General features: G+C 43.8%; 1 protein-coding gene across 6 annotated transcripts in view; it reads right to left on the bottom strand.

Moving 5' to 3' along the window:
- ralgapa2 (Ral GTPase activating protein catalytic subunit alpha 2) overlaps nucleotides 1-20,000 on the bottom strand; it is a 179,631-nt gene that overhangs the window by 92,822 nt on the left and 66,809 nt on the right. For 5 of the 6 annotated variants that reach the window (XM_063184504.1, XM_063184505.1, XM_063184508.1 and 2 more), the window contains exons 5-16: nucleotides 19,164-19,207; nucleotides 14,587-14,767; nucleotides 12,212-12,327; nucleotides 10,588-10,726; nucleotides 8,209-8,411; nucleotides 7,517-7,810; nucleotides 5,758-5,934; nucleotides 4,226-4,363; nucleotides 2,783-2,931; nucleotides 1,585-1,696; nucleotides 868-1,105; nucleotides 298-474 (exon numbers count right to left, since the gene is read on the bottom strand). In XM_063184504.1, the coding sequence (XP_063040574.1) occupies nucleotides 298-474; nucleotides 868-1,105; nucleotides 1,585-1,696; nucleotides 2,783-2,931; nucleotides 4,226-4,363; nucleotides 5,758-5,934; nucleotides 7,517-7,810; nucleotides 8,209-8,411; nucleotides 10,588-10,726; nucleotides 12,212-12,327; nucleotides 14,587-14,767; nucleotides 19,164-19,207 (1,968 nt within the window). The remainder of the gene's footprint in view (nucleotides 1-297; nucleotides 475-867; nucleotides 1,106-1,584; nucleotides 1,697-2,782; nucleotides 2,932-4,225; nucleotides 4,364-5,757; nucleotides 5,935-7,516; nucleotides 7,811-8,208; nucleotides 8,412-10,587; nucleotides 10,727-12,211; nucleotides 12,328-14,586; nucleotides 14,768-19,163; nucleotides 19,208-20,000) is intronic. The other variant, XM_063184507.1, reaches the window with a different exon arrangement.

Genomic DNA, 20,000 nt, shown 5'->3' with positions numbered 1-20,000 from the left:
TCAAGTCAAGGCTTGACATTAACTTTTTTGCTTACCGGGCGGCCACTGTGCTGAGGCTAGTGGTTTTCCCGAGTCACCATTTATCCTTTCTGCTAGCCAGAGTTTTATCAGAGTTTTTTTCTTTAGAATATTCTTGCATTCAAATACAACCAATTGATGAAACTACTGTGATTAGTCATAAAAAAACAATAAATTACCCGTCAAAGTGGCTACTGAGACTGAAATTGTTATTAGCCACAGTCTTGTTTTACCAGCACTTGGCAGGCGCCAGTATCATGCCTTGGTGTGGGTGTATACCTGAGGCCTTCTGTCGGACGTTGTTGCGGGCCTTCTCCACTCCCGGCACCCCGGAGGTGGTGGCGCTGCGGAACCTCATGGGCTCCTGGCCCCCTGGGGGCGGCTCCCCGTTCCCCCGCCAGCTCAGCGAGAAGGAGCGGTTCACCGCAGCACTCCGCTGGGAGTCCTGGATGACTCCTGAGGAGAAGAGATACAGATAAACGCAAGCACGTATGCACGCATGACCCACTGAGATTAATCATCTCTTTTGCAAAGGCGTCCGGGCCAAGACAAAATTAAAATGTCACTTCATAGGTTGATTAAGTCTAAGACACATTTTTGGTCTTTTTAGACTTAATTATGGGCAGGACAGTATGAGAGGTAGAGAGGAAGCAAATGGGGAGAGAGACGGGGAGGGGTCGGCAAAGGACCCGGGCCGGGAATCGAACCCGGCTCAGCCGCATGGCAGGCAAGTGCCCTAACGGTGCCAGTTTGATTCAGTCTAAACATTAAACAATAAAAAAAAATGAAAATGATTTCCATTTGAAAATCCTAAAAGTCATGATATAGTTTGCAGATCTCTTCACTCACCCCTGCCACGCTGCTTCTTCTCCTTCTGCTCGGACAGCTTGTCGAGGGGCAGGTTGTTGAGGTCCAGTCCGTAGACGCAGCGGGCCAGCACCACCGTCAGGGAGTCCATGATGCTGGCCCACTCGCACACCAGCTCCTCCCAGTGGCTGAGGGAGGACAGCACACGCAGCAGCTCGTCCCACAGATCACGAGAGATGAACACGCTCAGGTTGGCCCGCACCCACGCCACGATGATCGTCTGATGGAGGGAGGGAGGGAGGGAGAGAGAGAGATAGAGACAAAGAGAAAAAGAAAGAGAGAAAGAGAGAGAGAGAAAGGGAGAGAAAGAGATTGTCACATAACATACCCTAAATACTGTAGGTTGAACCTTATCGAAGAGCAATGGAGACAAAAAACACTAATATTTACACGAAGTTCAGAAGGCTTGATATTGAAAAGCAGATAGATAGATAGATAGATAGATAGATAGATAGATAGATAGATAGATAGATAGATAGATAGATAGATAGATAGACAGATAGATAGATAGATAGATAGATAGATAGATAGATAGATAGAAAACTCTTTCTTTCGTACAATCTTAAAATCATGAATTCAAAATAGTTTCTTTATGGTTTTTTATGTAAAATTAAAAGTTTATTTATGTTTTTTTTTCTCTCTGTATTTTGGATGGGCTTTTGTGTGTCTTGAAAGCATGAGGTTGTGTTGGGGACTCACTCTGAAGAGGACTCCGGCGAGGTCCTTGGCAAAGGCGTCCTTCTTGTCCCCCTCGGACGGCCTCTTCATCACAGCCTCCGTGATCCGCAGCAGCACCTGCAGCATCTGCTCCCTACAGGACCACAATTCCCAGCATGCACTTCAGCACTCTGATACACGAGCTCTTTGATACATGTGTTTATGAGAGAGGAAGTAGATGCGTATCGGCAGTTGGCGACTGACGGAAAATATCTCTACCAAGAGACTGATTGGTATTGGTAGTAAACACAAATCATATCAAATGTGGAAAAAACATATTAACCAAAAAATACAGATGGGAAGGGTTCACTGGCTCACTTGTCCAAGTTTAGTATAGTTTTTAGTTCTTATGGGTGCTCATAAACAAAAAACCTTTATTAAATTGTAGCTGCATGCCTACGCATTTCCACAAAGTAAGACTTTTTATGAATTGATTCCTGTCATTACCCTATAGTTCAACAATTTACCTTTTCTTCAAAACAGACATTGAAACAACATAGATATACAGTATAACCCACGAACTGCGTCACGGATGATGTAGAGTGTAGGTGTGTGTGTCTGTGTGTCTGTGTGTGTGTGTGTGTGTGTGTGTGTGTGTGTGTGTGTGTGTGTGTGTGTGTGTGTGTGTGTGTGTGTGTGTGTGTCTGTGTGTCTGTGTCTGTGTGTGTGTGTCTGTGTGTGTGTGTCTGTGTGTGTGTGTCTGTGTGTGTCTGTGTGTGTCTGTGTGTGTCTGTGTGTGTGTGTCTGTGTGTGTGTGTGTCTGTGTGTGTGTGTCTGCGTGTGTGTATGTGTGCGTGTGTGCGTCTGTGTGCGTGTGTGCGTCTGTGTGCGTGTGTGCGTCTGTGTGCGTGTGTGCGTCTGTGTGCGTCTGTGTGCGTGTGTGCGTCTGTGTGCGTGTGTCTGTGTGCGTGTGTGCGTCTGTGTGCGTGTGTCTGTGTGCGTGTGTGCGTCTGTGTGCGTGTGTCTGTGTGCGTGTGTGCGTCTGTGTGCGTGTGTCTGTGTGCGTGTGTCTGTGTGCGTCTGTGTGCGTGTGTGCGTCTGTGTGCGTGTGTCTGTGTGCGTGTGTCTGTGTGCGTGTGTCTGTGTGCGTGTGCGTCTGTCTGTCTGTGTGTGTGTGTGTCTGTGTGTGTGTGTGTAAGTGTGTCTGTGTCAGTATATAAATTGCCTGTGTGTTGCGCACCATGTCTGGCGGTCCATGCTGAGCTCCATGATCATGTGTCTGTAGATGGAGAGCACTGCTCTGCACACCTCCACCTGGTTCTCCAGCAGCTTGGGCACGTCCTGACACGGCTCCAGCAGAAACACATTCGCAGAGTTGGTCAGGAACACCTGCCAGGTGGGATGGGAGACACAACATGTACACAAGCACGCACACGCAAGTATGCGCACACACACAAACACACACGCACACAGAAACAGACATATACAAACACGGTACCCACACAGAAAATGTCATTAACATTATGCCAAATTCTGCGCACACACACACACACACACACACACACACACACACACACACACACGGCACACACACACACACACACACACACACACACACACACACACACACACACACACACACACACACACACACACACACACACACACACACACACACACACACACACACACTCTCTCTAAATGTTTAGGCTGTAACTTAAAAGTATGCATTGCATGACAATACATTTCAGTTTGCAGCATAAACCTACACTTGCAGAGTACGATTTCAGAATAAATGATATTTATTCTACGCTCATCCTCCACAGTTCTCTGTCTCTTATTATGAGTGCATAGTACAAGGTCATAGGTCAAGTTAACAACTGAATTCTCTAAATTAAGGATACAGAACAAATCCTTTTAACAACACAAATAAAAAATAAAAACTCAAGGTGGTTACATGCAAAAAAATCAGATTTTAGTCCATTCATTCTTTTGGTCCATATATACCCCCTTAGACTTCCATTTCATTGTGCCATACTATCATCATTATATGACACATTGAATGAAAGTCAATAGAATAATATGACTAAAATAAGATGATCTGTTTTTGGTTTGCATGTCAATCGCACCACCTTCGTTTTCCAATTGTGATCAGGCAAATACAAGCGTCCCAATAGCCAAATAAGTATGAGTAGGGTAAGTAGATAAGTAAGTAGGCGCAACGCCCGAGTTAGACAGAAGCAAGCAGGCAGTTGTTAGTTTGTGTGAGAAAGAGGGCACATGTTGTAAATGGAGAGAGGGGTATGAAAAGTGCATTTGTTCTTGTGAATGGAGCGCATGTAAAAGGGCGTGTGTTGGGGTGGGGGGGAGGGGGCTGGGTATGGGCGTTAAGTGTGCATCAAAAAGTGACTGCAGCACTGTAACTTGGTGAGTGTGTCAATGTAACCATATCACCTTATCACTGTGAGGTGGGTGTCACTGCAACCATGTGATAACATCACCATGTGTATCACCATGTGTCGCAGTGTACCGGAGGCGTCACGGAAACCCTGTCACTGTATCACAGTGTGTGTCAACATGCGTCACACTGTGTGGGTGTCACTGCAACCCTGTCACTGTCTGTATCAGCCTGCCACGGTGTGTGTCCCCACATGTTCCCATGTACTGTATGTGTGTGTGTTACCTGTAGCGTGGGCTGAACGCCGGCCTGGACGAGCTGGTTGTGCTCGGTCTCGGTGAGGTTCCCCCTGCTGATGGCACTGCTGAAGGAGTAGGAGCGGCCCCAGCTGGACGAGCGCTTGTGCCCGTGACTCTCTAGCATCTGACACACGTCACATGAGACAGGGCCCCCGGTCAGTGTCAGTGTGTGTGTGTGTGTGTGTATGTGTGTGTGTGTGTGTGTGTGTGTGTGTGTGTGTTCTTGAATCTTCAGCAAGACACAACACAGCCCTGTGGTCACTTTGACATGTGTCAATGCAGGTCTGTGCATTATGGCTGTGTGTGTGTGTGAGAGTGTGCTTGCGCCTGATGGCATTTCCCTACTCTGTTCTCTATGGCAGAGCAACAGCGGACGGCACAAAAGACGATAAATGTATATCTGTCAATCCAAACAAAGAAGTAAAATGCACTTCTACTACATGTACACCTGTGTTTGTATTTCAAGTCTCTACTGTGCATATTCGCTGTGATCAGATCGGTCCACGTTCCTCCACTGGCTGCATTCTCTGCAGCAGAACTTTATACTGTACTAAGTCTACAGTAAGAAGGCCAGATAACAGAAGACCTGGCATCCACCTGTCATGCAACAACAACCCCCTCTCTGCATCTGCATCTGTTCCTATGTGTGTGGATATAGTGTGTGTGTGTGTGTGTGTGTGTGTGTGTGTGTGTGTGTGTGTGTGTGTGTGTGTGTGTGTGTGTGTGTGTGTGTGTGTGTGTGTGTGTGTGTGTGTGTGTGTGTGTGTGTGTGTGTGTGTGTGTGTGTGTGTGTGTGTGTAGCTGAAAGAAAGCGAAACCCCTTGGCACATATTTGAATCAAACATGTTCTTAACCAGCTGATGCTAAAAAGCATATTACAGATCAGCTAGTTAAGTGAAATCACCAGTGCAGAAGCAACAAAAACCTGCGGGGCTGTATGTGTGTGTGTGAGTGTGTGTGTGGTTTTCTCCATGGCTGCTTTCATCTAATGGAAGTTGTGTCAGTACATGAGAAATGTCCACATCAGAAGGACAGACAAATGATTATGGTCTACTTAGGACAGTACCTAAACTAGTATGAAAAGCAATTGTGTTACAATTTGTTAGAATTTATATGATGTTTGTGTTAAAATCGAAGAACAGTTCTGTCTGAAAAGCACATATCTTTGTATGTGTGTATGCGTGTGGTGCCCCTGTTCATTCATTAAGCAATCATTGTATATCACAGTTAGTCATTGTAAGCAGTAAGGCATAGGCATGGCAGCTGCAGCACAAACAAATGGAGAGAGAGAGAGAGAGAGAGAGAGAGAGAGAGAGAGAGAGAGAGAGAGAGACAGAGAGAGACAGAGAGAGAGACATAGAGAGAGGCAGCCTCTCCCGACTCCATTCCTGTGTGTGTGTGTGTGTGTGTGTGTGTGTGTGTGTGTGTGTGTGTGTGTGTGTGTGTGTGTGTGTGTGTGTGTGTGTGTGTGTGTGTGTGTGTGTGTGTGTGTGTGTGTGTGTGTGTCTCCACTCCTACCTGAGTGTGTACGCTGTCGGTCTCGGTCATGATGGGGCTGAGGTCGTCCGGCTCGTCCTCCTGGCTGCTCTTCTCCGGCTCCGTCATGAAGGCCGGCTTGTCCTGCAGGATCCACTTCCTGTACACCTTGATGACCTTGCGGATGGCCGACACCTCGCACGACGGCAACAAGAACGCCTGAAGGGGACACAGCCGGGGCAGAGACAGGGGAAGACTAGGTAACGGCTTCCAGTTTGGTAGACAATACATACTGTACATACTAGAAGAACACATCAAACTTGGAAGTTGGAACACTATAGAAAAGTCTCACTACGGATGGCCGACACCTCACACGAGGGCAGCAGGAACGCCTGAAGGGGACACAGGGGAGCAGGGAGAGGGGCATACTAGGTAACAGCTTCCAGCTAGACATAGGCTACTGTACATACTACAACAACAACACATATCAAACGTGGAAGTTGGAACACTATAGAAAAGTCTCACTACGGATGGTCGACAACTTGCACGACAGCAGTAGGAACGCCTGAAGGAGACACGGCGGGGCAGGGAGAGGGGCATACCAGGTAACAGTTTCCAGCTAGACATACTGTACATACTACAACAACACACATTAAACGTGGAACACTATAGACAGGTCTCAGGAATGGAATATTTATGATTAGGATGGTTTTAAAAACAAAAACAGTGTTTGATATTTAGACCATCTTATATACAGGTCCTTCTCAAATAATTAGCATATAGTGCTAAAGTTCATTTTTTTCCCATAACGTAATGATAAAAAATTAACTTTCATATGTTTTAGATTCATTGCACACCAATTGAAATATTTCAGGTCTCGTATTGTTTTAATATTGATGATTTTGGCATACAGCTCATGAAAACGCAAAATTCCGATCTCAAAAAAGTAGCACATCATGAAAAGGTTGTCTAAACAAGCTATTGACCTAATCATCTGAATCAACAAATTAACTCTAAACACTGGTAAAAGCGTACTGAGGCTTTAAAAAGTCTCAGCCTGGTTCATTACTCAAAACTTTAGACTGCTGACCTGACTGTGTTTAACATTGAAGTCAATGGCGGTGGCATTGCATGAGGGTTATGGAAGCCCAGATACTGTCACAAATTCACAATGCATGGAATTAGGCACAATTCCTTTCCCCCCACTTGTGCCCCTTTTCTTTTTTAAAACCCAACATCCAATTACTTCATAATAGTTTCTTTGAGTTTTATTTCAGAACATAAATGTATCAAACAATGTAAATCAACTTTATTAGAGCATAGGGTTGATATGACAATGGCTGTTCCTCATCAGACCACCAGATGGCAGCACACTACAACTTGTTAAGCATGAGCTGCCAGCTCCAGATTCTAAATTAGTACGGTACATGTGGAAGTTGATGATGCTCATCTTCTCCTTTTACTACAATAAGCTGAAGTCATAAAGATGATAATATGACCACAACCGTCACAACTTCTGCTTGAAGCAGCAGCCCAACATGTAATATAGCAAAAGGCAAAAACAACCCTTTGAAATAAGCAAGCATGGTTATGGCCACACAGACACCCCCCATACACAGACAAAGGGCCGCCGCACACCAGTTCCGATAAAGTGAGGAGTACTGCCAACGTTTGATTCCACTGTTTTCAATACCACCTCGCATGACGGCCAGCCAGACAGACAGATACACACACATCCAAACAAATCACAACTTCTCCGGCAGAAGAAGCAACTACTGTATCCTCTAGTCTAGCCTCCTACCTGGTGGAAGACCTCGTTGACGAAGTTGACGTTGTCGCGGGTGGAGAGCAGGATGGCGTGCACCATGTCATAGACGTGCCGGTGCTCCTCCTCCACGCTGCACAGGCTGGAGCTGCTAGCCCGCCGGTCCGTCAGCGTGCTGCTGTTGGAGTGGATCTTGTCCGCCTCGCCACCCCCAGAGCCGGACCCCATGCCCCCGACCCCGCTGCTGCCGACCCCGCTCGGCCCGTTGGCCTCCAGAGTCTCCGAGATGGAGCCACTCCTCTCCTGACTGACACTGCCCGCAGTGACCGTCTGACAGATGGGGGAGAGGAAGGGGCCGGGACAGGAGGAGAGATGGTTAGGATAGAAAAACAAATGCATTAATCCTGCTTGGCCTGTATACTCTGCTCTTCCGCACATACTGCGAGCTATACATTTTTTACGTTATGAGGTAAATGTAATGCAACCAGATTTGGGTAGTATTTCAGACACATGTATTTAAAATACGGGCACTGGGCTACAACGTCGGAGCCCGGGTTCGATTCCGGCCCGGGTCATTTGCAGATCCCTCCCCGTCTCTCTCTCCACACTTATTTCCTGTCCGTCCTTCACTGTCCTGTCATGAAGGTCCGTCCTTCACTGTCCTCCTGTCCTGTCATAAAGGCGAAAAGCCCCAAACAAATACTTTTTTTTTTTAAATGGGAGCTCACCTGGATGAGTTTAGGGAGCACCTCTCCACCATTCTTGGTGGTGAGGGGTGCAGAGCTGACGTACTTCTTCTCCAGGAAGAAGCTAACGAGCCAGGTGATGAAGGCCACGCGGGGGGCCAGGTACTGGTCGCGCGTGCAGAATGTGCTCTCATTGTTGCGCGTCACCGGCACGTACAGCGGCTTTGGCCGGTGGTGCGGCAGATCTTCATACATAAGAGAGATTGACAGGAGAGGAGAAGAAGGCATGAGGAAGAGAGGGGAATATAGAAAAGTCAGGGAGAGAGATATTAAAATATATTAAAAAATGACGTTAAGGCACCATACATGATTTCTGCACTCTCTTGAAGTATAATGCAACTTAAAGTGATACTGTCCCATTTTTGGAAATAAGCTTAATTTACATCTTCCCTTGAGTTAAATAATAGGGTTTTACCGTTCTCCTGTACTTTCAACCGTTTTCTAGTTATGACAGTGCAAATTTTACCTCCAAGCTAACAGTTAACATTGAGTCCTATGAGACCAGTTAGCCGCGAGCTGGTCTCATAGGACTCAATGTTAACTGCTAGCATGGAGGTCAAATTTGCACTGCCATACCCTGAGAACAGTTGAAAGTACAGGAGAATGGTAATACCCTATTATTTAAGTCAAGGGGAGGTGTAAAATAAGCTTATTTCCAAAAATGGGACAGTGTCCCTTTAACATAACAACAGAGTGGGAAGAAATGATCTTAATATCATGTAATCATCGAAGTACTGAATATGCATATTAGATATCCTTCCCTTATTACCATACCAGTTTATATCTGATGCGGCAACAGTGAGCTAGACAGTGACAGTGAGTCAACAAAATGGACCAGGTGCATAGCAGAGGAAGACCAGTAACACGGTAACTTTCAGGGACCACAACCCTTTTTCCACACCATTGCTTAGTAATCTAATCATGTTCTCCCACTCCTTCACTTCCTCGCCTGACTTCAATTTGCAGCCCTTCCAGAGAGAGAGAGAGAGAAAGAGAGAGAGAAAGAGAGAGAAAGAGAGAGAGAAAGAGAGAGAGAGAGAGAGAGAGAGAGAGAGAGAGAGAGAGAGAGAGAGAGAGAGAGAGAGAGAGAGAGAAAGAAAGAAAGAAAGAAAGAAAGAAAGAAAGAAAGAAAGAAAGAAAGAAAGAAAGAGAAAAAAAGAAAAGAAAAGAAAGAAAGAAAGAAAGAGAAAAAAAGAAAAGAAAAGAAAAGAAGAAAGAAAAGAGCAGGAAGGCCACAACTATGTCAAGCGCATGTACGAGCTGTTTCTGTTTCCAGGGATACTGACCTGTCTCGACTGTGATTCATTTTGTCAATTATGTCAGAGACAGCACTCACAGTGTTCACACCTGACTGGGAGCCAGTCGACTGTCTGGTGGGGATATCAAAAAGAATCTCACGCGCAGCCACAAAAGCACCTTGTTCGAGTGCCGTCTTTTAATTGGCAATTAACGTTAGCAAGTGAGCTACAAGGATAGGCTGTCAATGCAGCCTCCCTGAGAATCAATCCCATATTAAGCAAAGGAATGGCTCTTGACAGCACATAGTGAGGAGTTTGTGTGTGTGTGTGTGTGTGTGTGTGTGTGTGTGTGTGTGTGTGTGTGTGTGTGTGTGTGTGTGTGTGTGTGTGTGTGTGTGTGTGTGTGTGTGTGTGTGTGTGTGTGTGTGTGTGTGTGTGTGTGTGTGTGTGTGTGTGTGTGTGTGTCTGCATGTGTGCGTGTGTGTGTGTGTGTGTGTGTGTGTGTGTGTGTCTGCATGTCTGTGTGTCTGCGTGCATTATTGCATTATCTCAAAAAGTCCCTCTCACCATCTGGTGACTTCTAAAGTTCCAATTGTCCTCCGCCATGAGAAACACTTCCAGCGCAGCCAAACGAATACTAACGACCAGCAAGCAAAGAGAGTCTGACATATTAAAAGGCACTTTGAGTGAAGACGAATTTAATAGAGTGCCGTCGACTAACATTACAACTGAGGCGGCCCAGAAGAGAGCTCTCCAAGTCTTTAGTTTTGTTTTTAGAGGATAGAAGCATGATCCACATCATCATCATATCTGCCTTCTCAATGAAGGAGAATTATACCACTGTGAGAGAACTTACGCGGAAAGGAGTGAAAGGGAAGCCTATTTCATTGGAATGTTTTCTTGGAATACACAGGCATGCACAGACGTACAGTACACAAAGACGCACAAAAAGACACTCACACACTTACACTTTTGCCTTATTCAACAATATAGAATAACTCTCATACCAGAGTGCTGAGGTGCTTTTCGGATGTATGATGGAAGAAACCACAAACAAATACACACACAAAAAGAGAAGCATACATACAAATCTATACACACACACGTGCGCGCACACACCTACCTAGTAAAGGCTTGTAGAGGTTGGTGAGCTTGGTGAAGGAGGGGAAGAGGTGAGGCAAGTAGTACTTCTTGAAGAGGGAGAAGAGGAAACGGAACCCGGAGTCTTGGTGTTCTCGATTCTTCCACTCTAAACTAGACGCCTGAGGAACACAAAAACACACAAACAAACAAAGAAGCATTACAATAGACAGTGAGGGATCTGGGGCCACATGACAGAAAAATCCAAACTTTTCATCCTAACTTAAGTTAGGAAACCTCCTTCTGTAATACCAAAATTCCTAAATCCCTTCCTATCTCAAGATAAGATAGGATTTTATACTTAGGAAGTTTCTGTTATGAGGCCCCTGAAGTCCAAGGATTTAGTAGGGGTAGTACAGTATTGTGCATAATAAATAATGCAAAAACAATCATCCACATAAGGTGGATGTGATGAGATGATGTGATTATTTTGCATACAGCTGAACCACATGTAATGCTCTCTTTTGCATGTATTTTTCCCATACTGTTATTCAAACCAGGACCCCGTTTCTCGAAAGCATCGTTGCTAACCAGTTAGCAACTTAGTAAGCTGTCAATGGAAATGGCATTGCAACCAAGTAAGTTGCTAACTTAATTAGCAACAATGCTTTCCAGAAACAGGGCCCTGATTGCATATTGTTAAAGTGGTAGTTCGCTATTTTAGACATTAAGCCCTGTTTGTGTGACTTCTGGGGTGAAGTAGAGATGTTCTCATCACAATTTTGACATTTGGTGCTGAACGGAGCATTTGGGCATTCAAGACTGCAGCCCCCCCACCTTTACATTGACTCCAATGAAGCACTCAAGCAATCGATCATAAAATGGCATTAAACTTTCGTTTGCAGTGACATGAAACTCACCGAGTGGTCAGAGGTGGGCAGAGATACGTTGGCTCGAAAATCACCGCGAAATACGCTTCCAGAGAAGATATATTCATTATTGTCCGTCTTCATTGATTGTATTGGTTTGACTAGTATTACTCCGCGCGACCGGAAATGGGGGTGCGTTTGTTTACGTTACTATCTATGGTTTGTATGCAAGCTGTAGTTTTTGTAGCCAGTCCCACTCAAAGATAGCCGTTCTACCTCGCTCCTTGATGTCTACATAAACAACACACTATCGCTACCTACTGGCTGGATGTCTACTGCTATTCAACAGCGTCTGGGGAAAAATAGGTCCGCCAAATGCTAAACAACAGTTAGAAGGCACATTTCGCTGCAATTTTCGGGTCAATTTATCGCTGTCTACCACTGACCACACGGTGAGTTCCATGTCTTCTCAAACAAAAGTTTAATGCCATTTTATAATCGATTGCTTGAGTGCTCTATTGGAGTCAATGTAAAGGTGGGGGGGCTGCAGTCTTGGATACCCAAATGCTCCGTTCAGCACCAAATGTCAAAATTGTGATGAGAACATCTCTACTTCACCGCAGAAGTCACACAAACAGGGCTTAATGTCTAAAATAGCGAACTACCACTTTAAGCATTTCTGAGTGAAACCAAACACACATCTACACAAGCGGAAGCCAGACATTTGATATCTGACAGATGAGCTGGTCAGGTTGGACCAAATTCAATAAAAATCCTTTGAGAACGTCAGAGGCCTACCTGGACTACCATGAACTTCAGGACCGTTTGGAGGACGTAGCACGTCTGGTCGTCAGCTACCTTCTCTCCAGGAGTGGCGGGCACCAGTGGCGTGATCTCTTCAGGCACAACCTTGGCTGTAAACACACACAGAGTCAGAGGCAGAGTCAGAGGCACAATAGTCATGGTGGATAACAACCTTTGTTGCTAAAGACAGTCACAGACACACCAGTCAAGCTAAATCACAACTTTGCAAAAACACACAAACTAGTCTAGAAGTCTAGGCTAGATCGTAACCTACGTAGGCTGAAACATACACTCACATTGGTCGGGGTAGGTAGATCATACCGTAAGGATGACCAAAACCCAAAATACATATGGAATTTCTTGGCAACTAGTTTAGAATGCCCTTCTGGTGTGTACTATTGGCCTTCTAACTGAAACAGTTTCATGTTTAATACAATAATTTGGTCAGGTGAATGACTAAGAAGAACAAGGTGAGAGCCTTTGGCATTGAAACTCAAAGCCTGCGTTGAGTATGCACGAAAGGCTGTGAAGGTCAACATGGCCCTAAGTTTCGGTCTAAGTAAAGTCTTCAGCTTTGTCAATTCAACATGACTTCACACTACACACCGTCCTTGGATCTGAGATTATACAAATGAAACTGATATATTCTCACTTTCTCTCTCTCATTTTCTCTCTTTCTTCCTCTTCACACAGAGGCACTTTATTAATAAAACCCCATATCCACCAGCTGAGTAGAAAATTACTCTTTTCTTCCGTCTTCCCCTGCGTGTCAAGATCGCTGTGAGACTCGGCGTTGTAACTATCTATTTCCTCCCAAGGTTCGTTCATTAATAACAAAGGGACGAATAATTGACCGGAGGTGCTCAAATGCGTGAGACTATTATTAGGTGACATTGTAAATGATAAAGTGCTGGGGACTAGTGTCAGCTCAATGAATGGGAGAGGAAGGCTTTTAGACGCCAGCGATGCGAGGGCAGTGTTAAGCACATGTTGTCTTCAGCTTCACTAATAATAAGAGGGGAGCCATCGTCAGGCAATGTTCATACACAATACACACACAAGTTCACGCACGCACAAGCGCACGTACGCATGCACGCAAGCACGCACACACACACTGCTCAACCCATGCAGATGAATAAATCAGCATCCACATGCTGTATTGTGGCTGTGAGGGGAAAAATAAGAATGGAAAAGACACTGGAGCCAATTGTGTGTTTGCTGAGGTCAACTCACCAACTCCACATAAAATTTCTACAAGAGCATTCACACAGATAGGAGTAGGGTGCGTTCAGGGAAGTTTAACAATTGACTCTACAGTAAAATGAGAGTATCAAGTAGGTTGAACTTTATCCCTTTGCTTTGCATGCAACCTGTGATGATTACTCATTCACAACTCTGGGACTGTGACTGGTTGGAAATTAAGCTCATTCAAACAACCTTTTGAATACTTTCTTTTTTCAGGATTGTGCGAACAGACATAAGTACGTATTGAAATTCAGGTGTGGAAAATGCACATTCATAAAACTGTAACTGAACCATTTAACTATGCCACTCCTGAGGCTTTAACAAAGTTCACACAGATAGTGAAGACATTAAGGACAATTATAAGCTTATTCATCCACTGACACTGGAAAAGCTGAAGTACTTTTTTTGTAGATGCTGGAGAGGTGTCAAAAGGAGTTTTTGGCACAATGAGGTTAAAAAGAGTAAGGTGTATAGAAGGGGTGATGGTCTCCAGTGTGCGAGATTTGCCTGTGGAGTGTGTGTGTGTGTGTGTGTGTGCGTGTGCGTGTGTGTGCGTGTGCGTGTGCGTGTGCGTGTGCGTGTGCGTGTGCGTGTGCGTGTGCGTGTGCGTGTGCGTGTGCATGCATTACCATCGGAGGGGTTTGAGAAGGGGTTGTATATGATGGTCTGCAGTGCGCAAGGTCTGCCTGTGGAGTGTGTGTGTGTGTGTGTGTGCGTGTGCGTGTGCATGCATTACCATCGGAGGGGTTTGAGAAGGGGCTGTATATGATGGTCTCCAGTGTGCAAGGTCTGCCTGTGGAGTGTGTGTGTGTGTGTGTGTGTGTGTGTGTGTGTGTGTGTGTGTGTGTGTGTGTGTGTGTGTGTGTGTGTGTGTGTGTGTGTGTGTGTGTGTGTGTGTGTGTGTGTGTGTGTGTGTGTGTGTGTGTGTGTGTGTGTGTTGATGCATTACCATCGGGGGGGGTTGAGAAGGGGTTGTATATGATGGTCTGCAGTGCGCAAGGTCTGCCTGTGGAGTGTGTGTGTGTGTGTGTGTGTGTGTGTGTGTGTGTGTGTGTGTGTGTGTGTGTGTGTGGGTATGCGTGCGTGCGTGCGTGCGTGCATGCGTGTGTGTGTTGATGCATTACCATCAGGGGGGTTTGAGAAGGGGTTGTATATGATGGTGTCCAGTGTGCAGGGTCCGCGGGAGGAGGGCACGGCGGGGAAGCCTGGCACCAGGCAGGCAAAGATCAGCAGCTGCTCCTCAGCACAGTTACTCTGCAGGGCCTGCAGCCACAGCAGGAACAGGCGGATCCCCTCACAGCGGATCTACACATACAGTCATGACAAGGACACATGCATCCAGTACATGAATAGAAGAAACACCTATAGACACATTACATACACAGCGCTTCTACACATGGCACAGACAGCCAGGTTCCCTCACAAAAGATCTGCACATATAGTAAAGGACACATACATGAATAGAAACACCTACAAACCCCAACTCCGATGAAGTTGGGACGTTTGGTAAACAGTGCATAAAATCAAAATGCTATCATTTTCAAAACATTCAATCTATTCATTAGATGGAGAATAGTGAAAAGACAACATATTAAGTGTTAAAACCGAGAAAAAATATTGTTTTGGGGGACATATGTACTCATTTCTAATTTGATAAATCCAACACGTCTCAAAAGAGTTGGGACGGGGATCAGTGAAATTTAGTAAACATCCAAATAAGATAAAACAACAAAGAAGAACATTTCAAAATGAATTGTACTGACGGACAATATAGGTGTCCAGGTATAAGATCATCACAGAGAGGCTGAGTCACTCAGAATTAAAGATGCAAAGGGAATAATTACCATAGTTATTACATACATTTTTGAATTCCCTTTGATTTACCACGATTGAGTGTATATAAGACATATTTTTGTTAATAAAATCATTGTATAGGTTCATGACATCATGAAATATATATTGGCTGTAGTCTCACTATAATTCCTGGAGTGCTAGAGCTATTGAAAATTGACCATATTAAGAATGCTTAATGCATGAAAATGACACAGGGGTTTAACATTCTCCTAAGCACCTGAGCTCACTTGAAATAGACCCAGAAGACATGGGAAACTGTCCTTTGCTTACAGAAGTCAGCAGAAGTTGTAGAAGTCCATTCTTTTTGACAATAATAGAGCATTGCACATCCTGTGCTACAGTGAAAATGGACCATCCAACTTGTGTTAGTGCTAGCTTCAAAAGTCAGCCTCCATGATGGCATGCAGATGCAGTAGTGCATTGGTTAAGATGTTCTTACTCATCTGTAGAGTTAAATACAGTGCTGAATGGTATAAATGGGTTTTAAACAGCATGAAAAGCCACTCATGCATTATATTTTGAAGGGAGATCTTCGATTACTGCCACATATTAAGGTCAAATTGCATTCTCTACTATGTTTTAACAGTTTGGCTCCATCATAAGGACCAGCATGTGATAAAATGGTGGGTTTTTGGTCAAGACCTGTCACACTGTAAGCACTACAGAAAGGAAAACATTGCAAAACATGACAAGGAATACACCCACCATTTAAGCTGGTGAAATCATGTCCAAGATAGGAATTAACACTGTTTTTTTTATATAAAATCATCTCATCGGTTAATGTATTTAACTGTTAAGTGTTGTATTTTGGTTTTTTTTAGTCTTCCTCGACATTTGCTGCCATTTATTGTCCCCGTCCCAACTCTTTTGAGACGTGTTGGATTTCTCAAATTAGAAATGAGTACATATGTCCCCCAAAACAATATTTTTTCTCGGTTTTAACACTTAATATGTTGTCTTTTCACTATTCTCCATCTAATGAATAGATTGAGTGTTTTGAAAATGATAGCATTTTGATTTTATTCACTGTTTACCAAACGTCCCAACTTCATCGGAGTTGGGGTTAGTACACATGAAAATACTTATACAGTAAAGTACACAGAGCGGGAACAGACAGACCCCTAACAGGTAAGCACACAGACATTACATGATTAGAAGCCCCTATACAGTCATACATACTATACAGTATACACATTAGGAAGAGGCGTAAGACCACACAGTGAATCTGCACAAAGTCAGAAACCCACACAAATATGAAGACACAGATAGATGCAAACAGGCGTAAATGCACATACCCAAACAACATGTACACACACTCACACATACACACACTCAAACCCAAACAGAGATACAGTACACAAACAAGTGTATATGGGTGGGAGACGTGGCGCCTTGTCTTTTCTTAACATTGGTTAAAAACCTACAAAACTGTCATTTTTCCTTTAAAAAACAAATGTCAATGAAAGATGATGTGGTGCATTATGTTTCAAATCTTTCATATTAGTCTCAGATTAGAAGAAACATTTTTGTTAAGATTTATGTAAAGGTTCATATGTCAAATATCCTGCGGTATGACTGTAACATTAATGAAACCTGGAATATAATATATATATAAATTACCCAACAACATTTTGAATAATGTATGAAGCATTTGGCATGATTGCATAAAAAAAAACTTTATATTATGTGAATGTGAAAAAACTCAAGACAGTAATATTAACTACAAGTTCAATTTCGTAACACATATTGCGTCCTGTGGGGTGACATGTATGTCAATGCTTGTGAATGGGCAGCGGCAAGGCCAACTACAAGGGTCTTAAAGACTGCCTCCTAACCCGTCAGTACCTAAGTTATTGGAGAGTGCTGTGGAAGTTTATGGTGACTATTAACCTCTTAATTGTCTTCATATTGCAATTTTCTGCCACGCAATGCTTAGGCTTATGGTGTCCTGTGGTGTGACTGCTCTTATAGAAGGAAAAAAAGCTTTTTATATAAATGACAACACATATTAAGATTAAACACAATATCATTATCAAGTTAGCATGAGCTCAGATGTCAGTCATGTATTCAAAAGGATTAAAATGGGCATAATGCAGTGATTTTCCTGTGGTGTGACTTCATTTTCCTGCGGTGTGACATGCCTATGCAATCTGTTGACACATTTTCCCAAAAATTGCAAAAATAAGGCGAAATTCCACTGACCACTAAGTGCTTTATTTTTTTTATTTTTTTCCCCCCAATTTTTTCCATCATTTTTTTCAGGAATTGGGAAAAAAAATGTTTTGGGGGAGTTACGCCCTTAAACGTCAACCACCCATATACACATATAAACCCAAACAGAGATGTGTGCGCGCCACACACACAAAAGCCCACACACACAGCCAAAAGAGCATTGATAACTAGAAAAGTGCTCCGAGATCACATACCTCCGCCAGCATGGCATAATTAGATAATGGACAAAAATAATCACTTTGCTAATATGAACGACTATATTCCTGTCAGAACTTTGAAAATGACACATTCACGTCAGTTCAGTCATTTGCAAAATCTACCTGCTTTGAAAGCTTGTGATCACGCGCTGATATAACTGTAGCCTAATGAAGGGAATGATTTTGACCAACAAAACTGAAACAACTACAGAAGGGTAAGGCCTTTTTTTTTTTTTGCCTACGATGGTAAATGCATCATTCTCATGGGCCACTGGTTGGTCTTGGCACTGTCGGTTGAAGCGGCATTTGCTTCCCCGCATTCCTCACATCACTATTCACCGTTGTTAATCAGTCCACGGGCATGCATTGCTGTCGGATTTTGTGGTCTATCTCGCAACTGGGCTTGGTTTTAAATTTAGTGAAGAGGGTGTTTGACCAGCATTGTGAACTTACAGAGCCACAAATTCCATATTTTTGGCGATGGTAGTAGGCCTACCCAATTAATTCGACATTGTCAACCAAAAATCTGCGGTGGTCACTGTCCATCTCGCAACAATTCACTTCCACTTCACACATATTTTAGGCAGCGGTAATTAATTTCACATGACTGTTAACTTCAACAAGGGTGTAGCCAAGACAAAAGGGTGCCTGCTGATGAGCAACTTTTTAGGTTGATAGCACTGGTTTTGGAGCTGGCGTCAAACGAGACAGTGCTTTTCCTTATCGCTTTGGCGAAGGCACACCCGATTGGAATATTCCCCAGGGCTGTCGGGCTTTCTGATCCCTGTCCATCTCGCAAACAACTTTGAATGTAGCGAAGGGGATGTAATGTCGGCTATTTTACCAGCATTGTGAACGTACAGTCAAAAATAATTTTGGCAACGGTAGCCTAATTACTTCGACAGCATTGTGAACCTAAGTCACAGTCCACAACAGCATTGTGAACTTACGATCACATATTATTCCCATATTTTTGACAACGTAATTAATTCGACAGCATTGTGAACCTAAACGATCTGCGGGGGTGGTCACTGTCCATCTCGCAACAGCAATGATAACATACGGGCCAACACAATCACAAATTCCATATTTTTGGCAGCGGTGGTAATTAATTTGACATGATTATATCCTGCCTGCGGATGAAGCCTGCATGCGGATTAACAACTTTTTAGGTGAAATGCACTTCGTATTGTAGCTGGCACGGCAAAGGAGAGTCTCTCCCTGTTCCTTATTGTTGCTGAGAAATGCGCAGGCACGCTGGTGCTCAGTGCTCACCGTGCGCACCTTGTGGCAGGCAGTGAAATAGCAGCGAGCGAACGAACGAACGAACAAACACAGACAACACAGAAACCCAGGCGATCACATAACCTCCTGGCGGAGGTAATAACTGACAGAAGCTGTTAATTCTTTGGTCTTACCTTAAAAGAGTTTCCAGTGTGCAAAAGCTTCTTGAGAATCGACCCTGGAACAAGAAGATATGTTGATATATACATTGTGCTTACATTTTTTTATATAGCAATATATTATTTGAGCATTTTATATATTTATTGAAGGGATGGTGAGAGATACTGACAAGAAATTGGAGGGTGAGAGAGATGGAGAAGGATTGGGACATGACCTCGGGTCGGACTTGAACCCAAGTCCCCAAAATAATGCTGTGGCACCTTAACTCACTGAGCAACGGTGGCCCCTGTGCCACTGTACGCTTTCTTAATAGAGCAAGAAATCAGAAGGCAAACATAAACTGCTAAAAAAAGAGTCAATTTTGGCAAATTGAACTGGAACAGATGCCCCTTTTTGCTAAATGAAAAAAAGTATTTCTACCTATACTTTCTCTTTTAGTTTTTTTTTGTTTTGTTTTGTTGTGTCACCCCTGTTTTTTGCTTTGCTTGTTTGGGAGCATGGGGTGGGGGGTTTTGGGCACATGCTCTTCTTGTGTTTAAAAAAGCAACAACTATTTGTATGCGTTTTATCTTTTTTAGTAAAAAAGAAGTTGGGAAAAAAGTCCAAATGTTGATCCTACAAGGTGACTGCAGCAGAACACAGATCACCTTTACATCATCCGTTAACCCATTGACGCCGGTTGTTGCGTTACGCAACATTGGCCCTGACGCCGGTTGTTGCAAAACGCAACATTATTGATTTGTCAATATTTTCAAGACGCATGAGAGATGCAATGCACAATGTTTTGTTCAAATACACAAGAGGTTGGTGTTCTCGATTTTTTGAAAGATCATGTAGCAAAAAAAAAGTTT

The sequence above is a fragment of the Engraulis encrasicolus genome, chromosome 19, assembly GCF_034702125.1.
Source record: "Engraulis encrasicolus isolate BLACKSEA-1 chromosome 19, IST_EnEncr_1.0, whole genome shotgun sequence".
Taxonomy (NCBI): Eukaryota; Metazoa; Chordata; class Actinopteri; order Clupeiformes; family Engraulidae; genus Engraulis; species Engraulis encrasicolus.
Note: the sequence above shows the minus strand (reverse complement) of the source record. Positions and strands in the feature narration are given on the sequence as shown.